This window comes from Podarcis erhardii, assembly GCF_964252035.2.
Source record: "Podarcis erhardii genome assembly, chromosome: 8".
Lineage (NCBI taxonomy): Eukaryota > Metazoa > Chordata > Lepidosauria > Squamata > Lacertidae > Podarcis > Podarcis erhardii.
This window is the reverse complement of record NC_138499.1, coordinates 42,746,696-42,762,491: the sequence shown is the minus strand read 5'-3', so window position 1 is coordinate 42,762,491 and position 15,796 is coordinate 42,746,696. Positions and strand designations below refer to the sequence as shown.

Sequence of the window (15,796 nt, the reverse complement as noted above, 5' to 3'; positions counted from 1 at the left end):
AGCCCAGACTTCACACTTATCCCTCCCTAGATTGTGCTAGGGAACCATGTACACTGATCCAGGTTATTTGTCTTAAAGACTGAGGAAATCATAGAAATCTTAAATCATAGAGTTGGAAGAGGCCATGACGATCATCTAGTTCAACCACCTGCAATGCAGGAATCTTTTGCCCAATGTGGGGCTCAAAGCCATGACCCTGAGATTAAGAGTCTCATGCTCTACTGACGAAGCTATCCCTCAGGTAAAAATCCAACATCAAGGCAAGCCAAGCTGGAAGTAAGAATCCCAAGAGAACAGTATTAAGGGACAACAGCAAAAGTGGGGATAGATACTCTGGAGAGAGGGAGGATACAACCAAAATACTACATATACAGATACACACACACACAAATTCAAAGGTATCGGGGGGGGGGCACAGTTTAAATCTGTTCAAAACTTTAAAGAAATGTAAATTGCACAAAGTTCCAAGAAGCGGGACGGAAATACCTTCTGGTTTTTGGCGGTTATCCTTGGAAGAAAGTAATGACATTTCAGTCATTGTTGCCCACAGAACTTGGCAGCCTAGTTGTTTTTTTTAACAAACAAACAAACAAACAAACAAACACAAATAGATAAATATACCATTATAATGTACTGTATTCAAAATATGAACATGCAGCATTGTTAGTATAATTCATATTTTCCATTTTAAAAAGCCATTGGATTGTCAAAATCTGCTTATTAATTATTCCAAGCACCAAAAAATAGATATGATAAGTGAGAGACAAATGAGTACACAACTGAGACTTTACTTTCATTTTCCTCTGTTGCAACTCTTGGTGCAAAGCAGCTTGACTTAAGAAAACGACAATAGCTGCATATACACAAAAGTGAAAGAGGAAGTAAAGCTTGTATTCTGCACCCTTTCTTCTATCAGCAAGAGTGGTTGATCCCAAAGACAAATAAGCTCTAAACTGGTTCTCATATTGGACAATTTCTTAGGAGCTGAGTAGTAGGCTACAGAGTTGCAAACAACCCTTGATATAAATCAGAAGCAAAGTTGTAAAAGCAGTACTAGGACTTGTTTGTTAAATTATGAACTCAACGTATAATGTTGATCCCACCCCTTCACAGCTGGGAAAATAATTGTAACATAAATTATTCTTTCCACTTTAAAACAACAACTTTGCATTGCCCTTTTTATTAAATCTGGCATTTGGGGATAGTAGCTTAAGAAACAATGGGATGTGTTTCTTATTTAGGATAAGTGGAGGGAAATACATTGTTTTAACCACAGGATACATTTTGCATTCAGGAAATGACACTCAGGAAAGAGGTGAGAATAAAATACAGAGCACTACTACAGGTGCATAGTCTCATCAGGTATGCTATGCAAATGCTTCTACATTCTATTTCACACTTCATTAAATAAAATTAAATAGTCAGCAACACACATATACAACATTCTAAATTACTTAGTTTCTTCAAACTTCCCTAAGATATGGATTTAAATACATTAAATATAGAACAGAAATTTCAATAGAAAACTGAGAATTTAGCACTAAAACAATTCTTCATTAACAGGAAGGCATAATTTCACACGATTGCTTTTAAAATCAAGTTACAATGGCTGTGTGAAATGGAATGCTAAACCATAGTTTAGCATTGTGAAAATGAGATTAGGTGAACCTCATGATCATACACCAGAAGTGCCCCATCAGAAGATCTTGGGGTTCAAAGTAGAAAAAAGGGAATCAGGACCCAAGTTGTTTAGGGCTTTGTGAATTCACAAAAGAAGTTTGAACATGACCTAGTAGCAAATCCACAACCAGTACAGCTCTCTCAGCAAAGGAGTAATATTCAGTCAGTAAGTAACCTTCTCCTGCAAGCAGTCTAGCTGCTATATTCTTCACTTGCTGCAGATTCCGGACCAAATTAAAGAGATGCCCCACACAAACCGAGTTTTGGTAATCAAGGTTTACCAATATATCATAGCTGTCAACTTACAGATTTGAAAATAAGGGACCAGCAGCCAAAATAAGGGACCTGCAGCCTCACCTGTTCCAGGCACTCCAGTCTTCCTGTCCTCCTGCAGTCTGGTCAAACTCATGCTGGTAGCTTCGAGAACACTGTCCAACCAACTTTGTAACCAGAGGTTCAACTGAATAGAATCTGAATCACATGCACCACAAGGCCTATGCAGCCTCAACTTAAGATGGCTCCCCGGTCTGGCTTTGCACTGCAAAGTTTGCAGCAGCACGTGCAACAAAATGGCGTCCAGCATTCAAACCCCCCCTCAGCTTGCATTAACTAGCCACACACAAGGCATGCAAGCTCCACCCCCCAGTTGTTCTTAGACTTCTTATTGGGTGAGCAACACAGCCAAGCAACACAGTTGGAGCCTCCCTCCTCCCTGGCTGGCAGGGAGGGAGGGAGAGGAGCTGCTTCCTTTGAAATTTAAGGGACATCATTTAAGGGACATTTAAGGGACATCTATCAATAAGGGACAGCAGCGGGACATGGCGCTGGAATAAGGAACTGTCCCTTCAAATAAGGGACACTTGACATCTATGCAATATATGGACCACTGTGATCAGGCTATCCTAGTCAAGGAATGGTTGCAGCTGGCAAACTAGCCAAAGCTGATATGTAGAAGGCACTTCTACTCACAGAGGTCACTTGGGCCTCTAGTGTCAAAGATGGATCAAGGAGTACAAGTTGGAAATCTGGTCCTTCAGAGGGAGCTCCATCCCATCCAGAATAGGCAATTGGCCTATATCCTGGACATGGGAACCAACCAACCAACCAACCAACCAACCACAAAGCCTATGTTTTTCCAAGATTCAGGCTCAGTTTATTCAGCCTCATCCAGTCCACCTTTGCATCCAGGCATCAATCCAGTGCTTGCCCAGCCTCTCCCAACTTAGATATAGTCTGGAGGTGTAACTTTTTTTTACCATATGTTGAAATGTATTCAGCTTTACCAAATGCTTTGCAACGGCTTTGAATAAATTACTGCAGGTCAGGCTGTGGTTGCATGTTTGAACAGTTATCTTTTCTATATTTTTAATTGAGTGGCACAAATTAAAAGAAAAATTAGATACAATTATCTTTTTTGGCATTTGAGTATTTAAATATTTTGTGCATATTTCAGCATTTGATCATTAATTTTCTTTTAAATTCTCTGCCAATAATTGCTCACTGTTTTAAAGGATCACAGTGATGTGTGATTTGTACAAACATATGGAGCAATTATACTTAAACTAAGTTTCAATTTTCAGTTACTAAGGCAACCAGTGCATCCAGAAAAATAGTCTAGCTAAGGCAAGCCAGTATCTGCATCAATATGCCTTTTGTTCAAAAAGAATGTTAATACTGGTCTACTTCACAAAAATGTTAGGATTAAGAAAACATAGAAAATTGTCATATCTGCAGGTGGTAAAATGGTTATGTTGGAATTGGAATGAAGTTATGTTTTGTATCTACTCTGAAATTTAGATAGATGCATATATGTGAAAATGCTTAATTGAAGTAAGCCATCCAAACAAGTCATTCTGAAATAACAAAGCTTACTATATATGGCTAAAAATTCTCATGTACCAGTCATCAACAGAAGGTGGATGTGACTCAACCTACTCACTATGAATGCCTCCCTTGTTCTGTTTTAATGGTAAAGGAGCGGACATGAGAGGTGTCGAAACTGAGTTCCGGGGAGTTTCAGCTGATAAAAGCCCTGTAAGGTCATTTTAAAAATGAACATAGTAGACCTTTCTTTCAACTGTTTTAACTATTCTACACATAAAAAAGGTAAAGGACCCCTGACAGATAAGTCCAGTTGCGAGCGACTCTGGGGTTGCAGTGCTCATCTCGCTTTACTGGCTGAGGGAGCAGATGCTTGTCCGCAGTTTTTCCGGGTCATGTGGCCAGCATGACTAAGCCGCTTCTGACAAAACCAGAGCAGCGCACAGAAACACCATTTACCTTCCTGTTGGAGCAGTACCTATTTGTCTACTTGCACTTTGACGTGCTTTCGAATGGCTAGGTTAGCAGGAGCTGGGATCGAGCAACGGGAGCTCACCCCGTCACAGGGATTTGAACCGCTGACCTTCCAATCAGCAAGCCCTAGGCTCAGTGGTTTATTATTCTACACACATATACAGAAGCAAACAGCAAAGTAATCTATGGATCCTTATACAGCCAAAATGTAATGTTGTATATAAATTTTGTTGATTTGTTTCGATATATGTGATACATACTGTAAGACAATTTTCAGACTGCTCAGTTTAGTGATACTATTCTCCCTCCCACTAGATAATAATAATAATAATAATAATAATAATAATAATAATAATAATTTATTATTTACACCCAGCCCATCTGGCTGGGTTTCCCCAGTCACTCTGGGCAGCTTCCAACAAAATATTAAAATACAGTGGTCTGTTAAACATTAAAAGCTTCCCTATATATATATATATCTATATAATAGTTGAATTTAAATATTCATAGTAAAATATGATATTGTTCAAATATGAACCATAAGGAAATCAGCCTTCAAACTCACTTTTATACTCTGGTCAGAGAAAGAAGTAAATGTTCTTTTGTTAAATACCATTAGACCTAGTTCCAGCTGCACAAAAAAAATTGAAGAATGCTAAATGTTCAGATGCTATAAAAAAGCAGCCTCCCTTCAGACCCACCAATATCCTTTTGAACAGTGTTTACCTGTTAAATTTCTTTTTGAATCTTAATTATTTCTTCATACAAAAGCATCTTCTGATGAGGCAAAATGTGAGTTTATCTCATGGCTCCAGTTTGCTGCTTAACTATAATGAAATAACAAACACCTGATTCAACTTCATAGATTTGTAGCTCCCAAGGAACACGCAAATAATCTAGTCAGATCTATAATACATATACTGTATGATTGAATTTTCTCTTGATTTTCATCATACTCTAACATTTATCTATAAAGCTGTTTACCTTTAGGGAGGGAAACAAAACACGTAATATAGGACTACACTTGATCACTAAAAGAGAAGCCTGTTTGTTTGCCACCAAACTGGACAAAAGAGCTGTGCACAATGTGTTGGCACTGTAGAAATGTATGTGAGGTGGATCCTGAAAAAGCACAAAGAACCACAATGCCATGGAACAATACAGAATTATGGAGTACAAAAACACTGTGCACCTGTTCTCTAATTTAAGGAATAGTGAGCATTACTGTGTAAGAATATAATTGAGCTTCTCAGCAAAAAAATAGCACTGGTATACACAATAACTTCCCATTCTGAAAACATATAATATTACCACAACACTTTGCCACAGAACATGAGGGGGGAAAGAGAAACAGAGAAAAAGACTCCAAGTTAGCAAAGAGGGGTAAACATTTATCAGTAGAGGTTTACCTTACCTTTTCTTCAGAAACTCATTGAGGCTTTTAATATGGAATGCATCAGACATGAACCTACACAGACCTTTCGATCTTCATTTGAGTCTTTTATCCAAGTTCCCCCTCTGAGGAAGGCTTGGAGGATGGTGACAAGGGAGAAGACCTTTTCTGTTGTGGCTCCCCATCTGTAGAATGAGCTCCCCAGCAAGGACTGCTGGGCGCCTTTGTTGACATCTACTAGGCACCAGGTAAAGATTTGTCTTTTTTCCCAGGCTTTTAATAAGACTAGGATGATGTTTGTTCATTAAAAAGGTAAAGGTACCCCTGCCCGTACGGGCCAGTCGTGTCCGACTCTAGGGTTGTGCGCCCATCTCACTTAAGAGGCCGGGGGCCAGCGCTGTCTGCAGACACTTCCGGGTCACGTGGCCAGCGTGACAAGCTGCATCTGGCGAGCCAGCGCAGCACATGGAAACGCCGTTTACCTTCCCGCTAGTAAGCGGTCCCTATTTATCTACTTGCACCCGGGGGTGCTTTCGAACTGCTAGGTTGGCAGGCGCTGGGACCGAGCAACAGGAGCGCACCCCGCCGCAGGGATTCGAACCGCCGACCTGACGATCGGCAAGCCCTAGGCGCTGAGGTTTTACCCACAGCGCCACCCGCGTCCCCCTGTTTGTTCATTGCATACTGCTAAAACTTCCTGTGACTGTTATGGAGGTTGCTGTTTTTTGTTCTGTTTTTTATATAACATATCTATTTGTGTTTTTCACAGTATTGCAGGTCACTTGGAGACATTCAGGTAACAAGTGACCAACCATTCTTAATAATGATAATGTAAATAGGGTGTTTCTGTTGTAAATGAGTACACTGAAAGTCTTCCTAGTGCTTCAGCCAGATGCTCAATTCTTACAGCCAAATATTCAGCATGTTTAGATGGAAATAATTGGATTAACTGAGGGTGGCTTTCTGGTAAAGTCACTTATGACTGCAGTCTGTAGATTTATTGTTTCAGAATGGAAATACATACTGTAGTGTTTTTACGAACCTACAATTCCTGAGTATTCCTGTAGTCATCTGCTTTCTCCTGCAAATTCACCTCTCCTAGCAGGCTGATTTCTGATCTTGGAGCTGAGATGGGGCAGGGAATGGGTTACTGTTTTATTTCAATCCACATTTTAATTATTTTTATCACCTGCTGTCTTATTGCTATTTATTGTTCTGCTGCTTTGTTATTTATTTGTGGCTTGTTTTAATGGACTTAACTGTTGTTTTAAACTGTTGTTTTATGATTTTGTACACCAGTGTGGGAGGGCATTATCCTAAAAGGCAGGCTATACATTTTAAAATAAATTAATAAGTAAATAATAAACGGTTGGGAGGGAATTTGCAGGAGGAAATCAGATATTGCTTATACACCTTCCTCTTTTACCTGCTGATTCAGCCCAACAATTGTCACACTCATACCTGCATTAGTGCTATGAGGCAAACATTAGGTTGGCGTCCCCATGTTTGCTTTGTAATATGTAATTCTGTCTTCAGTGACACAGCTACTTGCTTCAGCTGTGACTATTCAAATTATAACTTTGACAGCTGAATCACTCAGGTCAGGTACTCTAAGAAACTTCATAAATATTACCATTTGCTCCAGGACAACTGCAGCAGATGGATGACAGATATATCTCCTGCCCCTACTTCAGTGCTCCCCAAATGACCCAAGGCAGGTTGCCCAAGTCAGGCTGATTGCCTCCATCCAGCCACCAGGCCCTGTCAGTTCACATGGAATTCTGCCATCCATCAAGGTTACAAAAAATGATGATAGTCAGAATATAAAATCCTATCAAGTCCCTCTATACCAGATGAGTGCAAGGAATTCAGTCTGGGCACCTCAGCTGTTAGAGACAGCTGTGTACAAACACTCTAAGCTAGCATGTGGAGAAAAAGGAAGGTTTAATGCACTAGAAATTTTGCAAAGAGGCTGGAATTCAGACAAAGGAGCAAGATCCCCATGCCTACTAACAAAACTAGGGAGTCCAACACAAATCTGCAAAGATGATTTCTGATTAGACAGCAGCCAGGCAGACACATCCACAAAGGGCTGACTCACAGGATATCACAATGCCTTCATTCCCACATAACATAAACGAACAAACTTGTGGGCTCCCAGAGAGGAGATTGCAGCTTTCTTCCCCCCGGTTATTTTGCAGTTGCGCTGTGCTGAGCTAAGCCATGTTTTGGCTTAGTCTGCTGTCTGAACCTGAGCTTGTGGTTTAATTGTCTCAGGCAAACCTTGAGCTGTAAAGCATAGGAGAAATCTTCCAGTGTTGATACTGCATTGGGTGAGTATTGTAATCCGAGAAATGCCTGTTGTCAATTTTTTAGTTGTGAGTACCTGATGCGTCTAAACAGATGTGGTTGTATAGCATGGCTTGACTGTAGATGATGGATTTTGTGGTCTGTTCTAGGTGAAAGCTGGAAACATGTAAGTATGGGTAGTGGTCAGTTTCCTATATAAGGATTTGCTGTATTAAATGGGGTTTATATTATTGTTGTTGTTGTTATGCCATTGCACAGTAGTTTCCAGAAAGTACTCCTCTTGCATGGACTAGTCTACGCTCAGGTTGAAGATGGGATGAAAGTTGCTGAAGTCTTGGTGGAACTTCACATGTGCCTCCTGTTCATGAATCAAGATGACAAAGATTCTCAATGTATCTCAAGTAGAGGACAAGCTTTTGGGGACAGAAACTGAGAAAGAGTTATTACTCTAACATGGCCATGAAGATGCTTGCATACTGCTAAGCAACGGCCATGCATATAACTGCCATGCCACTGGGCTAAGTGGTAGGTAAGTATGTTGAAGGCTCCATTAAGGATATTCCTGATAGTTTGCAGACCATCTTTGTTTTTGTAAAAAGTGCCTCAATGTTCATGGGAGCTAGGAATGATATTTTCCGGGGAATTGCCAATATATTCTAGTTTCCTCAGAAAATCTGGGATGTTCTGTGTGCAACTTGGAGTGCTGGTGGCGAGTAGAGTCGAATAGAGTCTATATAACTAGAAAACCCTACTGTAATGGCACCAATGCCTTATACTATGGGGTACCCAAGGTTGCCTGATCTGTGTATTTTGGGAAGCAAACAGAAGATGCTAGTGGTTCCTCAGATGTGTTTTTATAGATTTGGTCCTACTCGCCTGTAGGAAATTCCTTCATCAGCTTTTGTGGTTCCTTCTGGTATTTAGTGGGATCTGAGGATAAGAGCCTGTAAAATGTGGGGATGGAGGGTGTAGTGTCTAGGAGATGAAGTTATAAATCAGAAAGCCTCCCATTTTAATTTATCAGATTTGTCCTGGAATGGGTAGATCTGGTTTTAATGTGGGTGGGGGGTGGGGATACAGACTAGCATTTGGGTGCTACCAATGCTATGTGCTCATTGCATTCATGAAGAGCCCTGTTCCGACAATAAACCCCCGCCTGGAAGCATCCTAACTTCCTTTTACCATTGTTGTAAGGACTGCATGTAGATGATACAGGCAAAGGACTTCAAAGACTCAGAAATACTATACAATACAGTTTTTCTTCTTGTTGTCATTGTGTGGCAAGGGTGCATAGAAGAATCCTACCCCAGCCTTTCAGACTCATTCTTCAACTGAATCATAGAATAATAGAATTGCAGAGTTGGAACTGGGTCAGTGCAGAAATCTTTTGCCCAACGTGCGACTCGAACCCACAACCCTGAGATTACAAGTCTCAGGAGCTACTGACTGAGCTATTCCAGGCCAACAAAGTCTGCAAACTGGAAATGCCTTTGTCAGGCCCAAAGCATTTTTGGGGATATCCCCTCCTAGGGGAAACACCTGGACAGATCCAGTGGCATTGTGGCTCTTAAGTTACGAAAGGTGGGAGGAGGAAGGAACTGACTGTACAGAGAGCTAAGCTCTATCCAAACTACTCTGACCCTCCCCAAGGAGCTCATCTTTGTGCCTCGAATGACACTTCTGAGAGCCAAGCCCACTGTGCACAGGTCAAGCACCTTCAGGGGGTCATGCTGCCAAAAAGGTGCAGTGTACCTTTCCATGGGCATAGGCAGGATTTCGGGGGGGGGGCAGCCAAAGTTCTTGAGTTTTTTTGGTGGATCTACCTGCCCCCCGCCCCCAAGGGACGCTGGTGGCACTGTGGGTTAAACCACAGAGCCTAGGACTTGCCGAACAGAAGGTCGGCAGTTTGAATCCCTGCGACGGGGTGAGCTCCATTGCTCAGTCCCTGCTCCTGCCAACCTAGCAATCTGAAAGCACGTTAAAGTGCAAGTAGATAAATAGGTACCGCTCTGGCGGGAAGGTAAACGGCGTTTCCGTGTGCTGCTCTGGTTCACCAGAAACAGCTTAGTCATGCTGGCCACATGACCCGGAAGCTGTCTGCGGACAAATGCCAGTTCCCTCGACCAATAAAGTAAGATGAGCGCCGCAACCCCAGAGTCATCCGCGACTGGACCTAACGGTCAGGGGTCCCTTTACCTTTTTACCTGCCCCCCTACCCTCCTTTGGCTACACCATGTACCTTTTGGGGGCTGGCCAGGGTTTCCCAAACTTGGGTCCCCAGCTGTTGTTGAACTACAAGTCCCATCATCCCTGATCGCTGGTCCTGCTAGCTAGGGAAGACGGGAGTTGTAGCCCAGCAACAGCTGGAGACCCAGGTTTGGGAAACCCTGGCTAGGCTATCTATGCCTTGGCCCGCTGCATTCCCGCCGCAGCAGACAGGTGCGGATTCAGGCAGCAACACCATCCCGTCTTCGCAGCGGCGCAACTTCAAAGCTTTGCCCCCCCTCCCTTCCTCGGAGAGGGCGGGGCGCCCGATGCGCCGCCGCTCCTCGCCTTCCCCCCCTATCTGCGGAAGGAAGCGCGAGCCCTTCGCCTCGTCCGGCGGCTCGTCCTGCTGAGCCCGCGCGGAGACTCACCGGCCCCGATCCCGCCTCGCGCTCCACGCGGCCTTCCCCTCCTCCCCCGGCGGCGGCGAGCGGCGCGTCCTTCGGCAGGAGTTCGTTATTCTCGTCGTCTCCAGGGCGACGGCTATGTCGAGGAAGCGTGGGCTGCACTGCAACACACACACACACACACACACAGCGAGAGAGAGAGAGAGAGAGAGCGCGCGCGCGCGCGCGCCTGAGGGTCTTTGGCCCTTTCCTGTGCTTGCATCTTGCCAAACACTGATGCCTTTTCCTCTATTAACATATAAACACTAGATTCTGTTATTTTGATGGAATAGTCCCCCCCAACGGTTAACCCCCCCCCTTCTAGTTGCTTCTTCCGACAGAAAGTGTGTGCTTGCAGACGCGCTTGCACACGCAAACTGCACACATGCCATGCACATTATTTGCTCTTCCGTGAGAGCTGAGTGAAAGCCAGACCCAGTAGGATGGGAACGGATCCTCCTGAATTTGCATGCCTTAATAACCGTGCTGTTAAAAGCCACGAGGAAGAAAGTGGAGTAGATATAATTGTCACTGCTATTAGACAGCATTCAGATATTGTTAGGGCATGTCGCATTATCTGCATTTGCAGTTTAGAGGCTGCAAGGGTAATTTAGCTCTTAACACTTCTTGTTATCGCTTATCTGTGCGACGCTCCAGAAAGGAGAAAGCATTGCCTTTTGCGTTGCTGTGTTTTGGAGCGCACGGCAAGGTTGCCTACGTGTAGACAGAAATATACTTTGACAGAAACAGTGCCTTGAAGGCTAAATGGCACTGTGGGTTAGTGCATAAGCTTTTCATGTTGAGAAACCTATAGCAGGCATCCACACAATTATTTTTGGGGTCACAAATAGCAACCTGTTTGAATGTATGTCGAAACCAACACGTTTTGAAGATTTTAGATAGCCCCCTTGCCTGCCTACCCCAATCAAATTTAAGTCCTATGTTGGTTTAGTAAGACTACATAGCAAATACCACAGAGCCACAATTTCCAAGTATCAGAAAAACATAAATCCAAGGCAAGGAATCTTCATAATTTTTGCATAGGATGAGTACAAATTGATCAACAAATCACAAGACACTTCTGTGGATGTAGAGGTGACCTATGATTTGATGGTGGTTTTAAGGGGATGCCTTGTAAAAATTGTGAGACACCATAAAGATTGGGTGGCCTCAGAGTCTGGTTTTTGCATCATGGCAGAGCTGAGAAACACTGGGTCCCTAATGTTTGTGGTTTAGTCAATGGAGACAAACATACTCTGTGATTTGATACTGGCTGAGGACCTGTGAAAAAATTATTCCATTTCAAAAGGATCCAACTTACTGACTCTTTTGTGTACATGTGCTTCCTCGCTCTTACATCCCATTTCTGTGGCAACCCACTTTCTCTCCCTGCCTTCCCAAATGGCCCCTTTCCTTCTTCCCCATCCATAACTCTGCTCCAGGTGGGCCCACACCTTCTACAATGCAAATTGGTAAAACTACAGAGCTCCAGGGCTAGATGTGTAGCTTTTTGTTCAACTAACCCAGACCACCAGAAGCCTAGCACTCCAACACAATTGCCCTATTGCACTGTGGGCTGACTAGAAGCTGTTCATCTAGACCAGCAGTTCTCAACCCGTGGGTCCCCAGACATTGTTGGACTACAACTCCCATCATCCCTGAGCTCTGGCCTTGCTAGCTAGGGATGATGGGAGTTGTAGTCCAACAACATCTGGGGACCTTATAGGTTGAGAAACGCTGATGTAGACCCAAACCACTGCAAGAAGGGATTACTTGAACCTCTCATCCACCATGCAGTATGGGAGAGTTTGGGGTGGTGGCTACTGGGATGAGACTTACCTGCCCTTAAACTGTTAGGGGCTCTCCCCAATCTGCACCTTAAAAAGTCCTTGGGAAGGCAGGAATTCATTTGGATCACTGATTTTCTTTCAGTACTAATTAATCTCTCCCACCACTGATTCTTCTTGATTTAGCAGTCAGAGATTTGGAGTGGGTGAGGAATTAGGGTCCCACTGACATATATACTCCCTAATCTCCATCAGATTTGGTAAACTGCTGTCAGAGGCTCAAGCAAACCAATTTCCTCCCATACCTTTTCTGCTTTTCCTCCCTTTCAACAAAAATGATGTTGGGCTGCCTTCAGTATTCTAGGTCTCCTTCAGGCCACTGGGGATACTTAGTTGAACATCCTTGTTGAGCTGAGCTTCACATCCCCTTTTATTTTTAGATCAGAGACTAATATTTTTCTGCATACCAGCAGAGTCCCCCGAGTACCCAGAATCTACTAAATTGTCTGAAAGTGGGCCTAGTTTCACTGCTGTACTGATAGGCTTGGGAACACCAAGTTCATTGTAGACATAATTAACTATAATAACCGAAGCAAGGATGTTAAAGAATATACCTGTCTATGTGTTCTTTTGCAATTTTTACCTGCCATCATATCTGGCTTTTCTTTGGTTTTTAAATATTCTAATTTCCATTCCTATTTTTTCACTATGTCTAAAGAGATGAAAATGTCCGCTGCATATCAGTGATATTGTATGCAGTCCTAAGAAATTTATGTCATGGGCAGTTGCAGAGACAAGAAAGCAGGAAATAAGAAACATTGCTCAATGTAACGCTAACTTTTATTTTTTTCTTTAAAAAAATGGTAGGTTTGAGAACTCTTTGACTGTGACAATCCTCCCTGAAAAAAGTCAACTCAAGAAACAGAAGCAAACTTAATGTTTTAATAAGTAAAAAAAAAAAAAGGGGGGGGACTCTATATCATTTTCAGTGCCACCTGAGCACTCTAATTATTTTGGCCATGTCATTACAATAAATGGGTCTATCATAAAGATTTTTCTGAAAGCATTGTGTGATTGGCGTTGTGGGCTAGACAAAGGAACCTTGCATGTCTTCTCACAAGTTCTATTGAGTTCAATGCGGCTTACTCCCAAGTAAGTGGGTATATGTCAGATCATGCTCATACCTACTTGTTGCATGGACAAAGGACTTTAGTTGTAAAGAACTCTCTTGATAGTTCTGTGGTATGTTGATATCCATCTTGTTGTAATGATTCCAGGGTTGATAACTTTTTTCCAGGAAGAAGCACTGTGCTTTTATAGGGTTTTATAGACAAGTATAAAGTATAGACAAATAAGTATACCAAGTTTTCTCATGTCATTTGTATATCACAAAAATAGCATAATAAATGTGGAAAAATATCTACAACATACGTTTCATCATTAGCGGTCAATGTATAAATTCTTGGTTTATGAATTGGTTTAAGCAATTAGAAAGAAGAAGAAAAGAAAAAAAGGAAAAAGGGTGGGAAAGGGGGAGTGGCGAGTGGGTTGGGGTCAGGTGGTTATGTTTCTATTATTCTACTTAGTGTGTGTGAGGGGTTGTGTCAGCATTACTTGTATGGGTTTTCTTACTAGTCACTTGTTATATTTCCTTGGTGGTGAGAGGGGTTAGGTGTGGGCTTAGGGTGTGGTTGGTTGTCTTTGTTTTTGTGTGTGAGCAGGGTGTGAATGTGTATTTTTGAATCAGGTTAGCCAGACAGATTCATATGCTGTCGGGGGATTCTTGTTGTTGTCTTGTTGAGCTGTGTATGTGACAAAAGGGAACCAAATTGGGGTGAAGGCGTCTTCTTCTATTTGTCCCCATGTCAGTGTGCTTTTGAGTTTGGGGGTGAGTGGGCAGAATTCAACAGGTACTGTTTGAAGATTGCTACACCCCCATGCAGCTCCTCAAGCTACAGAGAGACTCTGTTGGGGGAAAGATGGCAATTCTGTGTAATTTCCATTAATAACAAGCAAACAATATAGGATATGGGTTCCCAAGCTGTGGTCTGTGGATGATCAGTGCTTCATCTGGGTGATCCAAGGTGTGTTTGTAAAAATACCATAATCATGAAGCAATTGGCTCCATATATCACAATTGCTACAAAGGCAGTAAAATCATTATGTGATCTGCAAAGACCCTCAAAAGTTTTCAAGTGGTCTGTGGGGGGAAAGTTCAGGAACTACTGACATAGAATAAGATATAAGCAAAATACTGTGATGTAACAACCATTTTCATTAGTGTAGTCATCATTCATCAAAGCCAATAGGGCTGCCCTCATGTAGTGATCACTGAAGCAGTATTTAAAATTACTTGAAGGTTCCTGCTTCACTAAAGTTTTTCATAAGAATTCACAGATAGACAGCATGATTTTTTGTCTTGAGACCTAAGCAATAAAATTCAACTATCAGCACAATAATTCTGTAAACCTGTAATGGCCAATTTGTAGAGTCTTAAAAGGAATGTAATAAATGACTAAGTACAATAAGCCTTATGGTTTCTAAAAAGAATGCTTGTGCCGCTGTACAAAAATGATAAGGAGCAATTTTAATCAGAAAGCAGCTATGATATTCGCATTTAACACAGCAAACTGTGGTTCATAGGTACACACTCATGAAGCTTCTTACTGTTATGCTTCCAACTCCCAGCTTCATTACATGTAGTTATAAAACCATAATATACACGAGGCAAATACCATGTTTTCTGCTATATGCATGTTACAGGAACATACCAAAGCTGGGGTTGGTCACAACAACTTGCTGTATCCACAAGCAGTGGATATCCACAAGCAGTGAACATACATTTGCCATCACATAGCATGTCTTCAGATATGATGAAATCTGCTCTTATATAAACTTCTTTCTCTCAAAAGAAAGAATGTTGATGTATCAGATTGTGAAATACAGATGTCTAACTGGAGCAGGCCTAGACAGGAAACCTACATACCGTATTTTCCCGTGTATATATTTTCCTAAATTTTTTAAGTTTAAAATAAGGGATCGTCTTATACATGGAGGTGTCTTATACATGGAAAAATATGGTAAATCCTCTCTTCAGCAGTCCTTGCCCATAACAGCTACTCTATCGTACTCCACAGCATTTCTGGTCAATATCTCTTAATTATTATTAATGTAAGAGAATAAACTGTCAATAAAGAATAATGAGCCTTACAAACAAGATTTATGCTAAACTGCAGAGGGAAATGACCTTTTTGTTCTTCCTAATACTTAATAATATACACTCATCTTCAAAGGTTATTATATTTTCCATAGTATGATTCAAGAAATTAAACAAATAAGGTTTATATATAGATAGAATTCTATTATATGTATAGAATTCTATTGCATTTTGTGCTTCACAGCCCTCCCCTACTCTACAAATACATAGCAAATATCAAAAAAGAAATGAAACTAATTTAGCTTTGGAACTCCCCAGAGTGCCTTACGGGTAGGGGTGGGGGATGCATCAGCTCAGGTGGAGAAGACAAGGTAATTTGGAGTGAGGAAACAGCTGGTGGAGGCAAAGTTAATAATATAATCACTCTGCACTGTTTCTTTGCTATAAAATGTCCCATCCACACTCCCCCAGAAGGAGCTGTATGCAATTTGGGGATACGTCTGGATCCATTGCCACTCCTTGG

General features: G+C 41.9%; 1 protein-coding gene across 10 annotated transcripts in view; it reads right to left on the bottom strand.

Annotated features, from left to right (window-relative positions):
• Positions 1-10,445, bottom strand: part of CCDC178 (coiled-coil domain containing 178) — a 131,249-nt gene extending 120,804 nt beyond the window's left edge. For 2 of the 10 annotated variants that reach the window (XR_014159398.1, XM_081873670.1), the window contains exons 1-2: positions 2,038-2,530; positions 487-561 (exon numbers count right to left, since the gene is read on the bottom strand). Coding sequence is in view for 9 of the 10 variants with exons in the window: in XM_081873670.1 (XP_081729796.1) it covers positions 487-561; positions 2,038-2,263 (301 nt within the window). In the remaining variant the exon portion in view is untranslated. Of the gene's footprint in view, positions 1-486; positions 562-2,037; positions 2,531-4,701; positions 4,803-5,384; positions 5,665-7,754; positions 9,466-10,314 lie in introns of those variants that run through there. The other 8 variants (XM_081873671.1, XM_081873673.1, XM_081873672.1 and 5 more) reach the window with 8 other exon arrangements.
• Between the last annotated feature and the right edge of the window lie 5,351 nt (positions 10,446-15,796).